This window comes from Pseudochaenichthys georgianus, chromosome 15 (assembly GCF_902827115.2).
Source record: "Pseudochaenichthys georgianus chromosome 15, fPseGeo1.2, whole genome shotgun sequence".
NCBI classification, from domain to species: Eukaryota; Metazoa; Chordata; class Actinopteri; order Perciformes; family Channichthyidae; genus Pseudochaenichthys; species Pseudochaenichthys georgianus.
Window position 1 is genome coordinate 15,928,566 of NC_047517.1, and position 23,980 is coordinate 15,952,545.

At 41.1% G+C, this 23,980-nt stretch overlaps 1 protein-coding gene across 12 annotated transcripts in view; it reads right to left on the reverse strand.

Moving 5' to 3' along the window:
- Positions 1-23,980, reverse strand: part of ablim1a (actin binding LIM protein 1a) — a 62,850-nt gene that overhangs the window by 5,862 nt on the left and 33,008 nt on the right. For 7 of the 12 annotated variants that reach the window (XR_004553542.2, XR_011644423.1, XR_011644426.1 and 4 more), the window contains 18 exons: positions 22,061-22,198; positions 17,914-18,097; positions 17,198-17,307; positions 14,948-15,074; positions 14,729-14,822; positions 12,193-12,280; positions 11,481-11,545; positions 10,919-10,963; positions 9,610-9,687; positions 9,277-9,435; positions 9,017-9,061; positions 8,694-8,729; positions 8,270-8,399; positions 7,191-7,310; positions 6,583-6,687; positions 6,014-6,061; positions 4,999-5,139; positions 4,190-4,275 (listed from right to left, as the gene is read on the reverse strand). Coding sequence is in view for 1 of the 12 variants with exons in the window: in XM_034100590.1 (XP_033956481.1) it covers positions 4,190-4,275; positions 4,999-5,139; positions 6,014-6,061; positions 6,583-6,687; positions 7,191-7,310; positions 8,270-8,399; positions 8,694-8,729; positions 9,017-9,061; positions 9,277-9,435; positions 9,610-9,687; positions 10,919-10,963; positions 11,481-11,545; positions 12,193-12,280; positions 14,729-14,822; positions 14,948-15,074; positions 17,198-17,307; positions 17,914-18,097; positions 22,061-22,198 (1,799 nt within the window). In the remaining 11 variants the exon portion in view is untranslated. The remainder of the gene's footprint in view (positions 1-4,189; positions 4,276-4,998; positions 5,140-6,013; positions 6,062-6,582; positions 6,688-7,190; positions 7,311-8,269; positions 8,400-8,693; positions 8,730-9,016; positions 9,062-9,276; positions 9,436-9,609; positions 9,688-10,918; positions 10,964-11,480; positions 11,546-12,192; positions 12,281-14,728; positions 14,823-14,947; positions 15,075-17,197; positions 17,308-17,913; positions 18,098-22,060; positions 22,199-23,980) is intronic. The other 5 variants (XR_011644424.1, XR_011644427.1, XR_011644430.1 and 2 more) reach the window with 5 other exon arrangements.

Genomic DNA, 23,980 nt, shown 5'->3' on the forward strand with positions numbered 1-23,980 from the left:
ACCGTCCACCAGGCGCCTTGGGGGACTTCTTGGAGGAATTGGATAATCTCCTCTCACACATCCCTGAAACTGGGCCTCCCGCTGTACTTCTCGGAGACTTCAACCTCCAGACGGGGAAGATAGACAAACTAACATCTCTGTTAACCACCTTTGTTTTCTCACTGTCTCTGTCCCCACCAACTCATAAAGCTGGCAGTGTCCTTGATCTCATATTCTCAAGGAACTGCTCTACTTCTAACCTCTCTGTAAACCCGCTCCACACATCCGATCACTTCTTCATTTCATTCTCTCTACCCCTTTCCAAACATAACAAACTAATCTCTTCTCATCCTGCACCTGTCCGCCGTAACCTCCATTTCCTCTCCCCCTCTACCTTTGCCTCATCGGTGCTCTCAGCCCTCCCTTCCTCTGACTCGTTCCAACTCCTGCCTCCAAACTCTGCTGCAGAAACTCTCCTCTCTACTCTCTCTTCCTCTCTGGACTCTCTCTGTCCTCTCACATCTCAGCAGGCTCGTCAGTCCCCTCCTGCTCCCTGGCTAAATGACGCACTGCGTGCTAATAGAACCGTCCTTAGGGCAGCAGAGCGGAAATGGTGGAAATCCAAACACCGCGACGACCTCCTAACCTATCAGGCTCTCCTCTCCTCTGCTTCGATCTCTCAGGCAAAAAGCACTTTCTTTCAAGATAAGATCCAATCTTCCTATTCCAATCCCAAAAAACTATTTGCCATCTTCTCCACCCTCTTGGACCCTCCCAAAGCCCCTCCCCCCTCCTCACTTCTGTCAAGTGACTTTGTTAACCACTTGAAAAAAAGGTTGATGATATTCGCTCTTCTTTTTCTAACTCACCTTTACTCACCGATGGGTCACCAGACCCTCCTTCCACCCGCACACTAAACTCCTTTTCCCCTCTCTCGCCAAGTGAGGTTCTTACCCTCATTACCTCTGCCCGCCCTACCGCCTGTCCTCTGGACCCTATCCCTTAAAAGACTAATGTCACAGCAGGATTTGGAAAAACTTGTCCATGCCTTTATCTTCAGTAGACTCGACTACTGCAATGGTGTCTTCACAGGTCTCACTAAAAAATCTATTAGAAAGCTGCAGCTGATTCAGAACGCCGCTGCTCGAGTCCTCACTAACACTAAGAAAGTGGATCACATCACTCCTGTTCTGAAGTCTTTACACTGGCTTCCTGTGTGTCAAAGAATAGATTTCAAAATACTGCTGCTGGTTTATAAAGCGCTGAATGGTTTAGGCCCAGGGTACATTTCTGGCCTCCTGCTGGACTGTGAGCCATCCGGATCTCTCAGGTCTTCAGGGACTGGTCGGCTTTCTGTCCCCAGAGTCAGAACTAAACATGGTAAAGCAGCGTTCAGTTATTATGCTCCAAATATCTGGAACAAACTCCCAGAAACCTGCAGGTCCGCTGCAACTCTGACTACTTTTAAATCCAGGCTGAAGACTTTTCTTTTTGTCGCTGCTTTTATTTGAACTATTCATATCTTAAACTGCACTGTAACTTTTATCCATGTACTTTTTCTTGTAATGTTTAATTGAACTATTTATATTTTAGACTGCACTGTAACTTTTATCCATGTATTTTTTTTCTTAATGTTTATTTGATTAGCTTTTCTTAATGCTTAATGTCTTTCATTTTTTTTTTTTTTTTTTTTTTTTGTAAAGCACTTTGAATTGCCTTGCGTTGAAAAGTGCTCTATAAATAAACTTGCCTTGCCTTGCCTTGCCTTGCCTTGCCTTGCCTTGCCTTGCCTTGCCTTCAAACCTCCTTCAGACTATCGCTCCTGATATTCTACCTTTTCTCACCCATTTCATCAACACTTCTCTAACTTCTGGTCACTTTCCAAACAGTCTCAAGGAGGCAAGAGTAAACCCTCTCCTAAAGAAACCCACTCTCAACCCGTCTGATGTTATAAACTACAGGCCTGTCTCTCTCCTCCCGTTCCTGTCTAAAACACTTGAACGTGCTGTCTTTAAACAACTCTCCTGTTATCTCCATCAGAACAACCTTCTGGATCCGCACCAGTCTGGTTTCAAGGCAGGCCACTCCACAGAAACTGCTCTCATTGCTGTCACTGATGAACTGCACACTGCCAAAGCAGCATCCCTCTCCTCTGTCATCATCCTGTTGGACCTGTCGGCTGCATTCAACACGGTGAACCATCAGATCCTCCTTCGCACTCTCCAAGAACATTGAGTTTCAGGCTCTGCACTTTCCCTCCTCACCTCATTCCTCAAAGACCGTACCTACAGGGTCACTTGGAGAGGGTCCGAGTCCGACCCTTGTCAATTAACTACAGGGGTCCCTCAGGGCTCTGTTCTTGGTCCCCTCCTCTTCTCCCTGTACACAAACCCGCTCGGATCTGTCATTAGCCCGCATGGTTTTTCATACCACTGCTACGCTGACGACACCCAATTAATTCTGTCCTTTCCCCGCTCAGAGACCCATCTCTGCTTGTCTAGCTGACATCTCTCAGTGGATGTCTGCTCATCATCTCAAGCTCAACCTTGACAAAACTGAACTGCTTTTCCTTCCGGGAAAAGATTGTCCCACTCTTGACCTGACTATCAACATCGGCACCTCTGTTGTTTCCCCGACTTAGACTGCAAGGAATCTGGGTGTGATCCTAGATAACAACCTGTCCTTCACTGCAAACATCGCTGCTACAACCCGTTGCTGCAGATACATGCTCTACAACATCAGGAAGATACGTCCCCAGCTGACCCAGAAAGCGACCCAGCTTCTGGTCCAGGCTTTCGTCACCTCACGCCTAGACTACTGCAACTCCCTCCTGGCTGGTCTACCTGCATGTGCCATCCGACCTCTGCAGCTCATCCAGAATGCAGCGGCTCGTCTGGTCTTCAACCTTTCTAAATTTTCCCACACCACGCCGCTCCTCCGCTCCCTTCATTGGCTTCCGGTAACTGCTAGAATTCACTTCAAGACACTGGTACTTGCGTACCATGCTGCAAATGGATCTGCCCTTCCTACATCCAGGACATGGTTAAACCGTATACCCCAGCACGTGCACTTCGCTCTGCATCAGCCAAACGACTCGCTGCGAGGGGGACCCAAGTTCCCATCAGCAAAAACACGTGGGTTTGCTATCCTGGCTCCAAAATGGTGGAATGAGCTCCCCATTGACATCAGGACAGCAGAAAGCTTACACACCTTCCGGCGCAGACTGAAAACTCATCTCTTTCGACTCCACCTCGAGCGATAGAATTACTAACAAAGAACTGCTAACAGAGCACTTATATACTAATAAAGGACTGGCTTATCTATAGCCAGTTGAGTAGCACTTGAAATACTTGGCTCTATGAAACCTGATGTACTTATATGATTCTGTTTTCTTCAAGGTTGTGTCTTCCTGGTCGAATCTACTTATTGTAAGTCGCTTTGGATAAAAGCGGCAGCTAAATGCAATGTAATGTAATGTAATGTAATATAGAGTCGTTATTCATTTGTTTTAAAGCTCAATAAATAACAAAGAAGACCTTTGACCGGCACTTTTCTAATTTTGTCCGGAAGATTTAAACTTTAACGGACATGTTGACCGGCGGAAAAAAAATCGAACTGAAACTCTGCCGCACGGTCCCCTCGTTCTTTGGAAGAGGCGGATAGGTGGGTGTTTGTCATCTGCTGGTGGACTAACCAGAGAGAATTACAGTGCTTGCCTCGACGGGGAGGGATTGCATTGAATTACAGCAGCAGGAGCAAACGCTTGCCTCTGGGAGGGAGAAAAAGAGCCACAGAGGAGAATAAACAGAAGGGCAACCATGGCAACCAGTCCAGTCTTCTTCGCTGCTTTTGTGGCAGACTACAGCGCCACTTACAGGTCTGGCATATGTACTACAGCGTCTCCAGCGCTTTCGAGCGGCAATGGCCCAACCCCACATTCCCCTGATAGGTGGAGAGTTGCCCATATAGGCGGAGCTCCTCGTTCCTGACGTCAGAGAATTTTCAAATCTGTATCAGTCTGTATCAGATCCGTTGCAGCCCCGTTTTTAGAGATGTAGGTATGGAGGAAAAGAGAGAGGGTTGTGTTTTCTGACACTTGGTGAGTTCCCTGACACACCGGGGACACATATTCATGTATAAAAGACGTACAAAAGTGCATTTTGCATGATAGGTCCCCTTTAAGTTGAAGATTCAAGACAATCTCCCTGACCTTGCTGAGATGTTCCTCATGGATCTGCTTTTTTTTCAAGGTGTCTTCCTCTTCCTCTTCTCTGGATCGTCTACCCCCTTCTGAACCTACAATGGTTGTTAACAGGCCAAAATATTTTATATTTAAAAACCATATATACATACACACACATTGAAACACACTAGAGGAAACCATGCTTCACATGTACTTGTATGTCAAGTACAACCAGATGAAATGCTTCATCCACAGGTCACATTTAGAGAAAGACACAACACTGAGTCTGCTTCACTCGGCTGTAGATCAGTGAGGAACACACATAGTTTATGAGCAATAGGTGGACGGAAGAACACAAATGTGAGACAGAGTTGACGAGACAGACAAACAGAGCGACTTATTGGAATATTTGGCTCGACTGACATGCCGTGAGGTTTACACTTCATCATTCATGTCAAGATTTTGTAGACAGAACAGCACAATGTACAACAGACAGACAAGTTTGAAGTCAGTCTCAGTTATCTCTGTCCAAGTCATTTGTGGCACTACTGTGTAAAGCTAGTGCACCCATCATGAGCAGTAAGTGAACGAAAAATAGCAAAACTGATGCTACCTCAAGCAGAAAATAATATGGCAGCAACAGAAACCAAACAACGGGCAAATAAAGGCAAATACTGTAATGCCAGAATAAAAGCGTTAGCTCTGATTGAAGCGGGATGCAGTTAAGCTAGAGGGGCAGCTGTAAGGGTGAAACAACAAGAGTTAGGTTGTGGTGAGTTGTCTACTGCACCACTAGAAGATAGCAGTGCAGGCATGCCCATCAGAGCCTACTGTACCTAATACAGCAAGAGAGCAAGGCCAGCGGTCGCCCTCACTCCGCGAGCTGTCATCCGGAGATGGAGCATGGGCAGCGGGGAAGGTGGCCGATCTGATGATCTCATCAGCAGACTTGCTTTGACGTGCTATGGCATCTGTATCTAGGTTGTAACCATAGGAACTGATCTATCAGTGTCTGAGTCAAAGTCTCACCCACAAATAAACATTTCAGCACCATCTGATCATCGATCGAGGTCTTAACGATCATGATTATCGGTCGTCCAGGTGTAAATATATGCCAAATAAATGTTTTCCTAACAAGTCACTGAATATTGGATAATGCCTTTTACTAATCACAGATGGATAAGAGCCTTGTTTTTAAGGATGTTTCATGATTATTGTAGTGAAATGCTATGCTTACAGTAGCTGGTAAAATAAGGCTGACGGCCACAACAGCAAACTTGGGATTTTAAAAATAATAATAAAGTATTTTGTATTACAATGATGGCTGATGTCAGCTAAAATGGGCAAACTTCAGTTAGATGAAGTCAATGTAACTGACAATATCAATTTTTCGACTTTATGAACCGTCTCTACTTGTGCTATTGTTACATTATATCAGCCACGGATATACAGTAGAAGAGGTTGTGGTGTAATTCCTCTCACTCTTAGTCAGGTTGCAAATGACTCTTCATGAAATTGAAGAGTCATTATCCTGTAAATTGTCACAGCTCGGCAAAGGTTACATAATCTCGCTTTGAGAAAATTGCTACTGTGACTTGTTAAGAGACAAAGTGCAGTGTGTAAAACAAGCTACAGGTCAGACAGAAGAGGATTGGAGACAGACTTCAAACAGTGCTCATACACTGACACTGGGGATGACTACACAGTCAAATGAAAACATAGTTTGACTTGATTAACAAAATTACTTTCTGTCAAGAGCCCAGCTCAATAACATTACACTACCTAGAAGTATTACTTTGAACTTGTACTCAGACATTTTTCACACAGGCTGTACAAGAGGAGGAAAGGTACCGTGTTGTTTGTAGATAGGGGGTTTTCTGTAGATGTTGCTCCCTTGATCTGAAAACATTCAGATACATACAGAAAAGTCATTTCTCTGAGCAAACAGTGACTCTGTCACACATATTAAACAATGTGATGACGATGCATAGGGACTACACTCAATCACCGTTTTTCCTGCATAATGAAAGAGGGGAAAAAGCAAAAGCTGATCCCAAATGGATTATAATGACAGATAGATAGATATATAGATAGATGTATAGATAGATGGATAGATAGATAGATAAATAGATAGGTAGGTAGACAGATAGATAGATAGATAGATAGGTAGGTAGACAGATAGATAGATAGATAGATAGATAGATAGATAGATAGATAGATCGATAGATCTATGGATGGATAGATAGATAGATCGATGGATGGATAGATAGATAGATAGATAGATAGATAGATAGATAGATAGATAGATAGATAGATAGATAGATAGATAGATAGATAGATAGATAGATAGATAGAAAGAAAGATAGAAAGATAGATAGAAAGTAGGGACGAGCAGTGACAGGGTGCGCTCCAGCTCCTACCTGGGAGGTGGAAATGTTTAGGGGTCAGAGAGAGAGGCGGGGTGACCGGCCGGCTGTCGGGCCTGAGCGGGAGGGGGGAGCTCCGGCCACTCGGGGGGTCAGTGCCTCCAGTGAGAAGAACCAAGAACAGAACATAAGCAGGGAAACTGAAGGGGAACCACAGTCTGAGCGGCGCAGCACACGGGACCAGAGGAGGTCATTTTGAGCGGGTGGGAGACATTCTGGTAGCTTTTGATAAATGCAGTTAATGGATCTGTATGCTATGAAGGAAAGCACAAAAGCGGAACAAACTATATAATAGCGAATTGGGATATGCACTGCAATGATTCATGAACTATAATGTATGTTAGTCTAAAATATCATGTGAATTCACAGTTTGATAAGAGTTCACAGTCAGGAAGTTAATGACTCCACACATGCGAGTTAGTGAATAATCAATGATTTGACCACATGACCATTCAGGAAGACAGATATATTTTAATGAGAAATGGCGATGGATCCAGAATGACAGATGGGGCAGTGACGGGGAGGTGGCATCCCAGGTGGGGATGGAGGTGATGCGTTGCCTTAGGGGGGGGCAGCGGAGAGGAGTGGAGTGGGGCCCTTACCTTGGCTATGGGGGAGGAAGTGGTGTCTGAAAGGGGAGGTGGGGCGTGAGTCACTATTTCTGGAGCCCACACTGTTACTGCACAAGGAGGAGCAGAGCTTCTGCATGCCTGTCAGAGCCTCTGCAGGGATTGAGGGTGTGGGACAAGGGACAAAAACCCCAGGAGCAAACCAGGCAGTGGATGGTGGGGGGGAGATAGAAGGTGAGAAGGTGAGGAACAAAAGAAAAGGAAGATATACAGGAATCAAAAGTCAAAAAGAGGAAATAAAAGTCACCCAAAGTGAGAGATGGCGAGTATTCAAGATAAAACAAATAATAAACATGTAAAGAATTACATTTAAAGAGACAGCTAAATACAATAGGTAGGAGGACATATTTGTCCTCCTACCTATTGTGTTATTTATCGATCTGTATTGTTAATGTGTGAGGAGCCTATTGTTGGAGATATTAGATGTAGAGGTTCATTTTGAATATGAAATAACTATATGGCAATTCGTTTTTTTGGTGCTCAAAGCACCAATAATGAATCATGTGAAAAACCCAACAGACTAGCAAGTCAAGAGCAAGCAGGCGACTACGACTTATATTCCCCTCAGAAACTTACACCAAAGCAATCTATATTGATAAATAGCACGACAGGTCAAATGGAAAATATGTATTTTTGGTATTGTGGGTAAATCAGAATATCAGAAAGAATTTACTCGAGGGGAAATTTACAAAACTGTCCCTTTTAAAATCAATCTATTCAAAGGAAAGAATATTAAACTCATGAGAAAATGGTGGTGTTAAAGTTGCAAAATTCACTTTAAGGTTATCATTCTGCAAACGAATGGATTTCCCATAATTTAAAGGCAAAAATAATTAACATAACCCAAAGGTAATTTTGTTGAAGTTCCCCTTAAAAGAAGAACATCAGAAGGAGTGAAGCAAGAACCTTAAGGTGGAGGGTCAGTGAACTCATCCACAATGTTTTAACAGAATAGGAATGAGCACGTCAATCCGCCTTACTATAACCTCTTTCTTTCATGAACAATGTAACAATACACGCATGTGCCCACAGACGCACAAACACATACTCACCTGGCCTGTGAAAATGCTGAGGAGACCGTGACAGACTGGGGGTGTAACCATGGCGATTATAAACTGGTGATCCTATCGAGCCCTGACTGGTTGACCTTTGGAGGATGCGTTCCCTCCTGTCGTAAGAGCCCTGACACACACACACACACACACACACACACACACACACACACACACACACACACACACACACACACACACACACACACACACACACACACACACACACACACACACACACACACACACACACACACACACACACACACACACACACACACACACACACACACACACACACACACACACACACACACACACACACACACAGGTTATTACACGACCTGCTGGTGTTAATAAAAATGTGTATATACTGCATTTACATCACACACAGGGGAACATTTAAATAAAATGATATCCTCACCTCACCAGATGGGGTTGGTGACATGTTCCTTGAGGACTGGGAAGAATAAAACAGGTCTGAGTTATTACTCTGTTGAAAAGACTCTGTCTTAAAACAAGATCATTAATCTAGTTAATATAGCATTGCTCCATAGAGGCAAAAGAACCCAGACAGCCAGATAAATATCACTTAACCACTTTTAAAAAACACCACTATGTGCTGATCTTTCACATCTTGCAAGCTGTGTAGCTACAATGCACATGGTCTCATTTTTATGTGATGCTCACCTCTGCTCTTTCCTTTAAGAACATTTATCATCATCAGCACAGGTTGACATATCTTACCTTGTCATCGGGCAAGGGGGAACGCTCCCTCCTGGCAGTGTGGAGCTGTGAGAGACACAGCTGTTCAGTGATACATACAAGCTTTGAAAAAAAGCTTAAAAAGGCTTTCTTTGGGTATTGTAAAAGTCTTACCAGAAGAAAAACTAAGCCAACAACAAAACAGAGGATCATAAGAGGAACATTTGTCTTGATGCACAGTACTGTTTGTGCATTAAGACGCCATGCATGCAGGAAAAAGTGCATGCGGCCTGAGTGTTTACCTCTCCCACACTCTCTCGTCTCTCGTCTCTCTCATCCAGGGAGGTGGTGTACAAAGGTTCATACGTAATAAGATCAGGGCGCTCAATGTCATAAATGGCTTTGACTTTTGGAATGGCAGCTAGGTCTCGGTAATCAAGGATCTCATTGTCTACTTTTGCCTAGGGAGACAAATAAAAACAAACATGCATACACACATAAGGGTAGAGGGAGATTACAACTATGGACATTTCTATAACTGACAAGGTCAAATAGGATGTTATTAAATAAGGGAATTTCTGACGAGTAAAACAGTTGTTACATCTATTTGGATGTAGGTCTATAATATTTCTTACATAGATCGTGTGACCCGGTGAGCCAGGTATGCTTGAACCAGGTCTGGAACAAATACTCTCCGATGACGACCTCGTAGGCTGCGAGAAGTAGAGAAAAACACACAAGTGGCGGTTAGTCGCAATAAGTCTGTTAGGAATTCAGTCTCCCATGATCCACAGCCCCCTGCCATCTGCACACCGTGATTATCACCCAAAACATTTCAACATTTCACTGTTGGGCTTTTATATTGTATGAGCGATGAGAGGGAATTGCAAACCCTGTATTTAAGTTTCAATAATAACATGAGGTACTTGGAAATACTAACATGTCATTTCATGATTAGGTCATTCATTTGCAAATTTGCAAAGTGAATGAGTGCTTTTATGCACAGTGATTGTATGTCCTTGAAAACGTCATGCCAGTTTATTTGAAATGAACAGTTTGAATGGCATCAGCGGGACTGAATGTAGCGTAATTAAAGGGATAGCTCAGGTTTTCTTCTAAATGGTGTTGTTTAAGGTACTTATCCACAGTCAGTGTATTACCTGAAGGACATGGCGGTTGGCAGGCGCCCAGTTTTGAAGGAGAAAGTAGTACTGACACAGTTATTAGCTATATAATGCTGTGGATGGTGGAACTGCAGCTGTTATTTATGCTCTTGCCAAAGCCATTAGATTACATTGACAACAACTGTCATTTTACAACACTAAACACGGAAGTGAACTTACTCAATTCAAAATACTACACAAATTACACAAACCGTTTGAGGCAGCAGTGGTCCAGAAACCTCTGTAATCTGTGTTGTAGAATTATTGTTTTTGTCAATGGAGAGCACAAATGGATGTAATAGCTACTGTTACCTGCCAGACAGGACTGTCTGTCAGCAGGGTAAAGCAGTGGAAATATAATCAATAATATTGATGGGTTTTTTCTGGCCTTTTTTTAGGTTTCTAAATTAAGTTTTGCTTAAGTTCTTTGCCAGTGGTCATGTGTGTTTCACACATTCATACACTGACTATGGACCACATACATCTCAAACAATAAACTATCCCTTTAAATGAGCTTTTCACCTCACAGGTAGAATGGGGATTTGGAAGTCATATTGATATTGTGTCTGCTCTTTCAAATGTGTGCATCATTTTGTTTAATGCACTTTGATATGAGCTTAGAATAAGGCGTTGAAAGACAAGACTGAATGGCTTCATATGACACAGAGAGGGCACTGCAGGCTGTTTCCAGCAGATGGCAGCATACAGTGCAGCACAGTGTCCTATGCACATGGTGGAACACAGGATGATGCCATCTTATAGCCAATAGCGAATACAGTACCTGCCTTTCTGTTTTTTGGAGGAATAAGAGGGACGGAGGCAATAGCTGTGGAGGAAGGGAGAGGGGGGTTCACAGGACATCACACAGGGGTTCTGCCTCTCCAGCCCAACTCACAATTCACACACACATCAAGCTTGACATGTAAATATTATGCACATGAACAATATACACACACACACACACACACACACACACACACACACACACACACACACACACAACACACACACACACACACACACACACACACACACACACACACACACACACACACACACACACACCACACACACACACACACACACACACACACACACACACACACACCACACACACACACACACACACACACAGCCTCAATAGGCAAATGATGTGAACCACAGCAGGTTTAGGTTTGATAGTTTACTGTTGGAGTTGGAACAGCTAATGCGGAATCCCTCGTTATATATTCCACATTTTTTATCTTTTCCTGAAAAACATGTGTCAGGAGACACGAATAGAAAGGTCCTCTCAGTCAGGACAAAGTCAGGGACAATGGAGTTAGTGAGGCCCAAATACCTACCCGCTCTCTGTGTCTCTCCTCTGTTCGGGTGGTGTTCTTGCAGCCAGGATGCCACACCGTTGATCCTGAGGAGATGGAAAGCGAGAAAATATAATCAGGGCAACATATGGTTACAGTATATTCACATTATTAGTATGCATTTCCATACTCTGCCAACTATACAGATGGGCGACAAATGAGTTGTTACATGGGTTATTGACAGTCCTATTAAAGGCTGTCTAATACACACCTGGTACACAGCACATTGAAAACAAAAGTATTATGCAAAGATGGTCTGTATTGAAATTTGCAACATGAATCAAGTCATCAAATGTTAAACATCATTATTTTCACACTAGAGCTGCAATGGCGTCAAATCAAAATGACCCGAATGAATTACACCATCATTAATAATGACTTGTTTTTCCTTTCTTTTTTATTAAATGTTTAAACAAAATGGATGGTAACAATAAAAGATGTTCGTGGTTTGAGTAAATGAATAATCCTTTTGATGAATTGTGTTCATCTCTTGAGCAGTTTCTGATCAATACACAGTTTCAGCAGTACAGCATATCAGCACACACATAATATTTATAGATACTTTCCCTTAATTTGTCACAAATCTATATACTGTCAATATATGAATAGGCTCCTTTTACTAATAACAGTAAAACAAGATATTAAAGGAGCAAGCAGTTCTGCAGTTTCTGACAAAGCACGTATTCCCGCTCACCTTGCAGATACATCTCTTCTCCTTCTGTGAACATCTGATTGCACCTGCTGCATCGCGCACAGCTGGGGTGGTAGTGCTTATCTCCGGCCTGGAAAACACAGAGCGCACAAAACAGACTTGACATCACAGGAATATGAAGATCAATGAAGCCCGCAGTGAAATGAGCGAAGCAGAGCTGCGTCTAAAAGGATAAAAACCCAGTGCTTTACCTGCTCTTAGCTACACCTGTCTTTCACCATTGAGACCTAATGGAGTGGTTTCATCAGTTGTTGGAGAATATGTTCCCCTCTTATTAGTCTGCAGGTTTAACGTAAATATTTTTTCTCCAACAGTTCATGTGAGAAGTAAGAAGTACTCAAATCCTTTATTTAGGTTAAGTAAGAAGACAGTAAAATACTGCGTTACAAGTTAAACTCCTGCATTGAAAATTCTGCTAAAGTATTAACAGCAGAAACAAATTCCGAAATACACAAAATAACCTCATTTAGAGTATTCAATTATGGAGAATCCAAAGTCCTTATCTGATGCACAAGAGATAATATGTTACTATCATGCGCTAAAACGTGTTTCGGGGGGAGGTAAAGGGGCTCTCCCAGGAATGTGGACCTTTAACTATAACAATTGTGTAGGATGATCAAAATAACAAACTTAACTTACTGTAAAAAGTCAATTAAAAGTATAATTTCTTCTTCTTTAAATGCAGTGAATTAAATACTCAAGTAATGTACAAGTTCCTCAAAATGGTACGGAAATGTAATAATGTCTGTTTGACAATATGAGAATGTTCCTCTTTGTGATAACCTGCATAATACGATCTAATAAAACGACTTTTTTCCTCTGTGTTGAAGTGGCACTTTGCATGCAGAGAGCACCCTTATAACACCAATGTGAGACTTTGACCAGGGGGTGATAAAATACCCAAATGAAAGTTTCCCAGCTGTATAACAACCCTCTCTCAGTAACATTTCAGGCAGGAAGTGGCCACTCAGAGATATGGAGCCTTGTATTTGCATTTTAACATTTGACAAAGCGCCAATAGCGAGAACTTCAAAGCTCTCTCTTCACATACATTGTGAAACAGAATATCTCTCTCAGGGGTAATACAAGTACTTATGCTATATGTGTAGTATGGAATTACAATACTTTCCGTATTCCTCTCAGCTTTTAATATCTGGATTAATTACCCCTGCATTAATAAGCCATCCACATTACCCTCCCAGAGGTCTCTGCAAACCCACCGATGGCTCAGCGCTATTTGACCCTGGTCTTGGGTCAGCGATTAGACTATCAGACAGACTGCTGTGGCTGTGGCACCACTGATCCAATGGCAGAAGCTCAGTGGTGAGATGCCTAGGCCTTTTCCTATTGTCACAAAGTCCGGCCCTGGTGCTGGATTGATTAAAGCCTTGCTGTGACATTTTGGTACCATTTAATGACCAAGAGACCCGTGAGCAGAGTTGTTGGTAACACTTTATATAATCTCTTAAATAAAAAGAGTTTCAGAACAGCCGCGTGACATGAAGTATTAATGAGCAGTGATAACTTCTGAAATGTAACATCACATTAGGTGTTTTATTAAATATTTATATCATTTGTGGCAAAGCAAGCTTGTATGTGCAAGCATTTGTATTGAGGAAGAGCTCGAAAGATGTAAATATCTCCTAAGAATTAATCTTTTAGTTGCAAACCATCATGTCAAGAGTCTATTTGGCTCTGTGGCCAAGGGATTACACTGCAGCTTATCAAACTACATTTCATAATTCCACTCTGAGGCATCATCCTGTCTGTGTCGGAAGCAGAATTTAGATTTTACAACAAACTCCTAAACTGTTTAAACTATGAACCTACATCCACTCAATAAAATATTCATTTAAAACCTGAAATGTATTTCCTAAATGCATCTGGTGTAATTGTAATGCCTAGAAATTCAAATTCTAGAAGCATTCAGCTCTAAAAAAAATTAAGAGACCACTCCAATTGTATTTAAATCTCAATCTCTATATGTAGCCATTCCATTCCAGTGTCTGTTGAATTCCAACACAACAATAGAATACAATTAAGCAATCATACACGAGAGGCCGTTCTTGAACGTCATTATTGGTACGACAGTACTGCGGCATGACCGAGGCGCTTGCGCCGAGGTCCGTACGCCTGTAACTGCAGGCAGTTTGCTTTTCGGCCCAACGGTATACCGTTTTTCTCAGACGCGGAGGGATACTAACTTGTTGTGAAAAGGCACGTTCTATTTGACCGTTGTTTGATCGTGGAATCAAACACGCCTATTGACCAATCAGAGAGCTTGCTCACACCTATGTGTTATAGAATATATATTAACACATACCTTTAAATAGTAAAACCAGAGAAACTGATAATGCTGCAGTGGTCTCTCAATTTTTTTTCAGAGCTGTATGTTCCTGTAACATACCTGAGGCAGGATTGATATGAAATCCAGGTGCAATATTAAGTCCATTTGCCTGGCCTAAGCCACCATCAGAGGGATGTTGAAGTTGAAGAATGTGATGTGTGTGTGTCTCACCTCGAGCACCTTCCCCGTGATGAACTGATGACACGCCTCACACTGAACTCCAAAGTGGATCTGGTAGTCCTTCTCACAGTAGGGGGCGCCATCCCTGAGAGGAGACAGACAAATATAAACAGCAGGGACTTAGAGATCCTAGGACATTTCATATTCTGTGTGAGCATATGGTGTAAACATTACTAAGGCCTGTAATTAAGGTGAGTGTGAGCCGCTTACTTGCTGATGTACTCCCCGGTCAGCACTTTGTTGCAGGCCTTACACTTAAAGCAGCCCAGATGCCATTGTTTGTCCAATGCTAGAAGAGCCTGTCCGTTCTTAATGTCTCGACCACATCCTGCGCAATCTGCGGAAAACAGCAAAAGTTGCTCAAAAAGATGAAGTGTTCTTAAGTTAACAACTACAAGAAAATACAATATCGGAGCAAGGAAATGCCTAAAGAACAAATACATGCTCATTTGAAGATTTGTTTCTTGTGAAAACAGTATTACACAACAAATGTTTATAATAGCATGGAGTGAGACGTCTTGTCAGTTCTGACCCGAGACACTAGATGGTGACAGAGTGTTACCACCAACGTTCTGACAGCTGCCTCTTTCTATCATCCACTGTTCTCCACCATGGCTCTAAAAGCTCACTCCATATCCAAGTGGGACCCCGAGGCTTTAAAAGTGCAAGGGCTTGGTTTCTAAACCTACAATCTTCCTGTAAACTCTTCTTTAATGAATAGAGGATGAAAGCAACACAGAGCCCACTGCAACCACAGGGGACGATAACTACGTAAGGCATAACGAGGCTGCGATGACGACGTGAGGAGAATCAGCATGCCTTATTCATAGGTGACCTTGTCTAAAAGCTCTTCAAACGCCAACAGAGATACCAGTGGGGGGAAAGAGAGTGATAGAGAAAGAACAGGAAGAGGAAGAGTGGAAAAAGAAAGAAAGAAAGTGATCAGAGGAGGGGTTTGAAGGCTGCACGTTCGCTGTGCCAGAGGACAGGAAATGCATGGACATGCATTATTTAGAAGGACCTGGCTTGGTGTTAGTCATAAAGGAACATGGCTGGTCTAAGACAAGGCTGCGAAAAGAAGGGAATGAATGATACCTCAACATTATTCAGTCCTTAGGCATAACTGGGTAGTGTGAGAGCTACACAAGGTTTTTTCTCTACAGTTAAGTGGAATTGTTGACCAACTGGGATACACAAATTACCTCTTAACATTAACCTTGTTTTCTCTTAAAGGAATTGTTTGACGTTTGGGAAATTCCTTATCTTACTGAGAGTTAAAAGGAGAAGGACAATGTTATGTCTGTCCATTTAATATAAAGGTACAACCAGCAGTCACTTAGCTTGTATTAATACAAGCTAAGTGAAGCTAAGCTAATTAGCTTAGTTGCTGCAGGAAACAGCTAGCCTGGCTCTTTTCAAATTAACCAAAATCTTCCTACCAGTACCTTAAACACTAACTGATTGAAATGTTGTATTTAATACGTTTGCTAAGCTAACTGGTGCTGGTGCTGGCTTCAGATATTTGCTTTATCTGGGCAGAACACTCAGAAAGATAGCAATAGTCTATTGAAAGCTAAAAGATTTCCCAAAAAGTAAAAAAAAATCTCATTTTAAGTATCTTAAAGCTTGGAAAACTCATCACTGAGTGACATTTTCAATTACAAATATTATTTTATCAGCACTATTTTATTAAATGAAAATATTCTAGATGGGCCACATTGTAAACACATTCTGCCCTACATTTTTAAAGTGCTTTGACAAAAAATCCATACAAAAATGTCATCTGTGGAAGCCGTAGTAGGCCTACTGTAAAAAGCACGACCAATAATTTTAGCCAGCCTGGCTAAAATGTGCGTGTTCGTGTGTGTTGGAGGAGGGGCTCTGTCAGGAAGTGGCAGATTTTTTTCGGCTGTGTATTTCCAAATTCTAAGGCACTCGAGCTGGTTTCTCCAAAATTACCTACCCCACCTTTAAGATCTTTGAATCGGCGAAATGCAATTGATTTAGTTTTTATTTGTATATAGGCCTATGCTTATTTAAATAAATTCCAAACTGAATTGTAGATTACATTGCAACTTTGGACATGGAAAGGCCGATACTAAATGCATTTTCTTTTGAAAATAGAGTAAAAAAAACGAACATACTGTCCTCCTCTAGTATTCAAAGTCATGTATATTTAGGTTTGAATGTTTGGATGCACAGCACTTGGTAATGACTGTGTTAATGAATCCAGATGTATGGCAGTTTTAAATAGATTGTTGGCAAGCTTGCCTGATTTAAACCTGAATACTATTCTGCACAGTGCTAATATCACAGCTGAAGTGACTGGGCAACAGTTACATTAAATACCATGCATGAAAATATGTGTGGAAGACAAAATACCTGTACCCTCATGTGAAAGCAAATGCCTTTCTGTGCATTAAACATGTGTGTATCTTTCATTAGCCAATGGTGACTTACTGCTGGAGCCGAGGATGTCCTTTGGTCCCGGAGACATTGGCTCCACACAGTACTGACACAAGCAGTCCTTCCCGTTGAAGGTCACCCTGTCCCCGGCGGGGAACGGTCGTCTGGAAGAGGGGTGACATTAACAATTGGTAAACAAGCCAGGAGCTGTGCCCCCGTGCTAAGTGTAAGAGTTTATGAGATGTGGCTTGTAGTTGACAGGAATACATGATGTGTGTCAACACTCAGCGCCTAAGGAGGATATTTAATCTAATCTGATGACACACACGTGACACACAGCATGGTACATTGTCTCAGGGAATTCTCTCTGTCACTTCACATGATGATGAGCAGAATTTAATTTGATTATTTTGGAAAGCTACACATAATTGCAACACTGTAAGATCTAGATAACTTCACTAAGTAGAATGTGTGGGGATTTTTCTTAGAAATGATAGACATATTGGAAAACAATGAACCTGCACAACAAAGATATGTTTTTTAGTGCTAAGCCAATCCGAAAAGACTGACATACTTTCAAGCCCTTTACCTTTCTGACATACCTGTCAAAGGCACAATGAATAGGATTATACATTAAAAAAAACAATGGATAGTCTATACAAAATAATCCATCTCAATCATCACTAATTACCAAATAGGTGTAAGTAGAATACAATCAAAAGAGTTCATTCTCTGGGTTGATCAGTGGTTTATCGTCTTTATCGTCTTACTTGCAGATGGTGCAGACAAAGCAGGCAGGGTGGTAGGTCTTGCCCAGGGCAGTGACCACTTCCCCCTCCACAAAGTCCCCACAGCCATTGCAGCGGGTGCCGTGCATGCGTTGGTAGTCCAGCGTGCACAGATAGTCTCCATTCTTCATGAAGAACCCCCCCTGGGCGAGGTCACAGCCACACACTGTACGAGACACACATTAGTGCTGTGTGAGTCAGATCATTAATGCTATGCCTATACAGCAAACTCAAGGCCCGGGGGCCACATTTCAAATTGCAAAGAATGCAAAGAATATAATATGTTTATTATACGGTTACATGCCGATTTACAGAAGCACGTTGCCCATAAACTACATATCCCACAATGCATCTCAAATTTGACTTTTTTTCTCAGAATTTGACTTTTTTTCTCAGAACAAGTTTTTTTCTCAGAATTTGACTTATTTTCTTCAAAATATTAATTTTTTCTTAGAATGTTCCTTTTTCTCAGAATTAGATTTTTTTTAAATCATTTTGTAACATTCTCAGTGAAGAGAACTGCAATGATTCTGCTTTCAGACGTAGTTAATTATGAAGTTATTACCCTATCCGATAATAATCCAATGCAGAGGCAATAATGTCATATAATACATTATTTTATATATATTAAATATTTATATATGTATTTTGATATATGGTCTTAAAACCGGCCCTTTGAGTGCATATAATGCTGATGTGGCCCGCGAAGAAATTGAGTTTGACAACCCTGCTATACAGGATAACAGAAACAGCATCCAACCACCAAGCCACCCAACTCTTTCTCACATTAATGGCTTTGTTTATACTTGCTAGTCTTCAAGGGTCACTGAATTCCTAAAGTCAATGCTGAGAAATATGTTTTAACAGCTGTGTGCATTACAATGTGTAGTAAAACGTGAAACTCCTTTCATCAGTGCTCACAGTCTCAATAAGAGAGTCCCTGAACCTCTCTCTTTGAAGGAACTCTGCATGGAGGGCTTGTGTCAATTAATCGTCAGCACTACTACTGCAAGGTCTTTTCATTGTCAAAGTTCTCAATGGAATAACAATGATATAATAGTAAATACCAAGACATGGCTTTGATCTAATTCTGAAGATAACTGGCTCTAAATACTACCTACTTGATAGTCGGTCTCTAACAAGCTTCCTTCTATTCAAATCTAACCTTGTCATCTACAAACATGAAAGACTGTCAAAGGCAGAATTACTCATTTGGGAACAGTTTTGAATAATTGTAAGGTTGGTGTGATGCTGTTATCAAGTATTACAGCTAACCATATTTAAAGATTACTATATATATGTGTGTATATATATATGGCAGTGCTAGCATGCTGATGTTTAGCACATACTCTACTATGAGTGTGGCACTTCCTGTTTACAGGCTGCGTCTGTGGTGTGATGAGGTTGATCGAATATTGCAAAAGCAAAGCAATGTGGTTCCTTGACAAAAAAAGAAACTTTTTCAGAGTTATTGTCTTGTTAATTACTGACTTGAATGTAAGGGAATTTCAGAGTGCTTTCTCGTAACTTTTCCCTATGGATCTTTCTCTAAATATCAACCCCCTAACCAGTCCAATCCTTGTCCCTATAAATGCCCTGATATGCTGTATTATAAAGTGTTGGACTAATACTAATTGAACAATAGTGATATTGCAATTGATCCATTTTACAGTGGTTGGACATTCAACCCAACATAACATGGTGGTGCTGAAAGAAAAGTCATTAGGATTGTTCTTCGGGAAACAATAAATCTTTACAAGCCAATCCATTATATACAATTGTTGATCTGATTCGGACCAACAGACAGACCCAACATTGAAAAAAACATGTTCTCCCATGGTTCAACATATTTTGTAGTGCTGATGTCATGTAGCCTAAGGTGTCTAATTTATGGCTTAAAATATGGCATATTTGTACGTGAAATTCCCATGATTTTCCCATTTCATAATGACTCACTGTCTCCATGTGTAGTGTTAACTCCAGATACGGTTTGATCACGATCCAGACGTTAGGCGTGTCTGCAGTATTTCAACCACATAACGATCACATGTGCCATGTAGTCCACTATTCCAGAACCGCAGAGTAAGGCTGGGATCGTAGTAGCCTTTTGAAAAGGGCCACGGCTAAAAGGGAAAATATTTTGATGCCTGAGACCAGGGCACCTAATCATTCTTATGCAATGAGCCAGGCTAATCCAGATTTAATTGCATTACAGCTCAGAGCTGATGAGATTAGCTTGTAAACTATCTGAGTCAAAAGAAAACCAGCAATGGGGATTTGGTGGCCTTTCATTGTGAAGTCTGACCTTAGCTTTTCAACAGATGCATGCCATTAAATCAAATGCCTCTTTGCAATGTATCCAATTAAATTGACGGGAATTCAGGGAAATTGAAAGGTTGTTCTCTGATGCATTTCGGTTTAGGGTTTGTTGGCCAAGGAGGTAATATAAATGTCAAAAGTGAGCTCCAGGGATGACATTTTTTTAAATTCCAACACAGGAAGTTAACATCGTACTGGTTTCCTTAGAAGAAATCATTAGATTTCAGATTACTTTGGCAAATAAGCGCTGTGGCAAAAAATATATACTTTGTAGTTACACCTTTGTTAAGTAGTCTATCTCCTCATATTAACACAATTGTATAACTTTTGAAGCATTAATGAAATAGCAAAAAGTCAAAAGTAAATTCACGGCTTTAAAAAAACATAAACACATTCCAAGGCTGACAACTAAGCTAAATATAGAGTAGTGTTTGGCGTGATGAAGAACCGCTGTTTTTGAGCCACATATAAGCTTCTGAAATTAAGAAGTGTGGTATTTAATTATGTATTTCATGCCTTAGAACAAAACGGTTAAATCTCTTGAACTTTTTTAACTTTAAACATGATTTTAAGCTTCTTACCAAAAACCAATTCATAAAAATACATTGACTTTAAAACAAGGAAGCGGAAATGCTAAAATGTTAACTCATTTCAGTGTTTATACTCCTTTCTTCAGCTCCTAATAAGCTTACCTGACTTGACCACAGCTAACAACTACGGTATAATTAGTCTTACAAGTTGGAGAATCACATCAGCACATATACATTTAGAACAAGGATTAGCATGGCGTGTCTGGAAGCAGTTATTGTGTATTCTTTGCAATCACTGACTTGTGTGCACATACACACACATACACTCCACACCACCTAGGCATATATATCCACTTGTAAAGGACAGATATAGGTCTTAATCTTAGCGTTTGCTTGTGTGATCCTGTGGCCTTGGTGACCTAATCTACCTCTATAACAGTGCTCCTGTCACAGATCCAAAAGGTCTTCAGCAGAGAAGCTTGTTGGTTTCATCGTAATCAGAGATCCATCAGTAATTGGGATAAACGAAGGATTTGCACTGTCACTAGTCAGAACAGTCTTGATGATACTTTAATTAAAGTACGAGTGTCTGAGAAGTGGAGATGAGTCATACCGTGTATCGTACCCCCTTCGTTAGAGGAAGATGGGAAGGACAGTGTAGCCTTTAGGGACAGCTCCTATCCAACTTGGTGTGATTTGGATGCCTTTTGGGACAGTTCGGAAAAAAAGCTATTTCCGTTGCGCTTTGGTATTTTGTTTTGAAAAAACTGAAACGTTGACTTATTATGTCAACAAACTGTGTTAGGGTGGTTGAAAGCAATACTATTAAGTTGGACTTAATATTTAAAACATATTATTATCAACTAACCTAATACAGTTATGTGAAATCTGTTGACATAATATATTTAATTTAAGTCAATGTTTGAGTTTTTTCAGTATAAGGAACCATTACATGACTCTTCTATACCTTTTGCAAATGGGAGCATCAGATTTAGCAATGTCAAATGTCCTCCTACTTTAACAGTATGAAACTAGCTGAATAATAAAACTTCACACCTTAGTTGCCAATTTCCCCACAACCCCCACATAATTATTTCCAATTTAGGACAGAAATAAGCTGTCTGATGACTCCTTTAAAAAAGAAAATCACACTTAGTTACTAAAGAACAGTTTTTTTTATTTTAACATCAGGGTTGTCTCACATTGAGTAAAGCTGAGCCAAATCAAAACCAGTAAATACTTCCCATTCAACACCGTTTAAAGACATACAATGGCCGTACCTTTACAGGTGAAGCACTTTAGGTGGAAGTGCTTGTTCTGCACCCGCAGCACCTCGCCCTTACATGGCTCCCCGCACTTGTAGCACTGAATCAGGGGCTTCTCTGAGGAGTGGTGGTGTGTCTCCTGCGCACGAGCCACTGCAAAAGAGGAGACAAAACCATTACTATCTAAATGTGATGTTGATGAGTCATGGTCGCTCTGTGCAGTTTTTGTAACATTGCTTCCAGTTTTTGTTTTTTAAACAGTTGTGTTCATGAGAGAACACGCGGTGAATCTGCAGCATCACACAGACCCCAGAGATGAAGACCTACTGCTGAGAGCCTGTCAGGGTAAAAAAAGAACAACATTGAGCAGGACAGCACAACTTGGGGTTCTCTGCCCAGACAGGCTCTCTAGAGATCAACAAACTAAATATAGTCTGTCTTGATAAGTGGAGGATGGAGAAGCAAAATGCTGAGGGGAGCAGGGCTTGGTAAATGGCACACTAAAAGGGTATTGATAAAATCAGTTTCACTATTGAGTTTTCTTTAATTTTACCCTCAAAGGAAAAAATCAAAGGCCATTTACTGTCTTTGCCTATGCTGCCAGTAATAATTTTGCAGGACATGCTATATATGGCTTCTTATGCCATGTTTAGAAGGTAACTTTTTGTGTCAAACACTTCTGTCCTATTCTTCTCTGCTGATGTTTGACAGTAAGCAGAGCATGGCACTCAGATGAGATAACAATAAAACAGAGCAGGCCAAATGTTTGCTGTGCTTGAATAGCTCGCTCTGTGGAAGTTGCAAATCAGCTAATTAAATAAATAGTTCTAAAAAGACTTCCCGTAAAGGCCTTTATATTTCCCAGCTACACAGCCTGTGTGCAGATATAAGAAAAGCAAGAATAAGACCTATAATGGCACTCGAGACTGCGGACCTCTGCCAAGGCCATTTCAATCAGTGAACAATTATGGGTGTATCCGCCTTTTGATTCGGATCTGCTTCAAAATGTAATAGGTTCTCCCTTGGCCAATGCCTTCACACATGGCCATTAGTTTTTGTGTAATCCTGCTGACAATCAGACAAACACACCAACAAGCAAAAAAACTAACAATTTCAAAAAGTTAGATTTTCTACTAGCAACTTACACATATGCACAATAAAAGGGTTACAACCACACTAGCTTTGAGAGGATGTTCTTAGTCACAGCTGTGCTTTGAGCTAAAAGCTAACGTCAGCATGTTAACAGGCTCAAAATTAAAATGCTATCACATTGAAGTTGAGCGGGTGTAATGTCACTATGTAAACAAATTTAGTTTTGTTTGTTAGCCTACTGATGTTAGAAAACTGCCATTAAACACAGGCACAGAGTGTCTGACAGAAATATAAATAGTTTGTTGTAAAAAAAAACAATCAAGTTAATCAAGTTATGTTGACCTAATAGCATTGGTTAACCGTGAGGATGAATGGAGTATTTAGACCACATTTCATGGCATACAATCCAATAGTTGTTAAGACTGGAACCAGGAACCACGAATGTTCTGTGCCAATCCATCAAGTATATGTTGAGATATTGTACTTGATAGATGGAAATGTTTACCTATTGGTGGCGCTAGAAGAAAAGTCGGAGGATCCCCGGTTTAAGTAGTGGATCAACAGAACAACATCTCTGCCACACTGGTGCTGCCGACATGGCTACGAATAGTATTAAATAAAGATTTAGACATCACTTTCTTTTTGTGTCAATCGGGACAGCCATGATAATGATAAAAGACAGAAACTCCATTATCAACTTACTTTATCTCTGAAACAGCATCAAGTGCAGTGGCGAGCCGCCAGGGCCCTCTAGGCCCTTTCTGAGGGCCTAAGATATTCTACAAAATAATATTTAAAAACATTAACAAATATATATATTTAAAACATATATTTTTTTAGTTA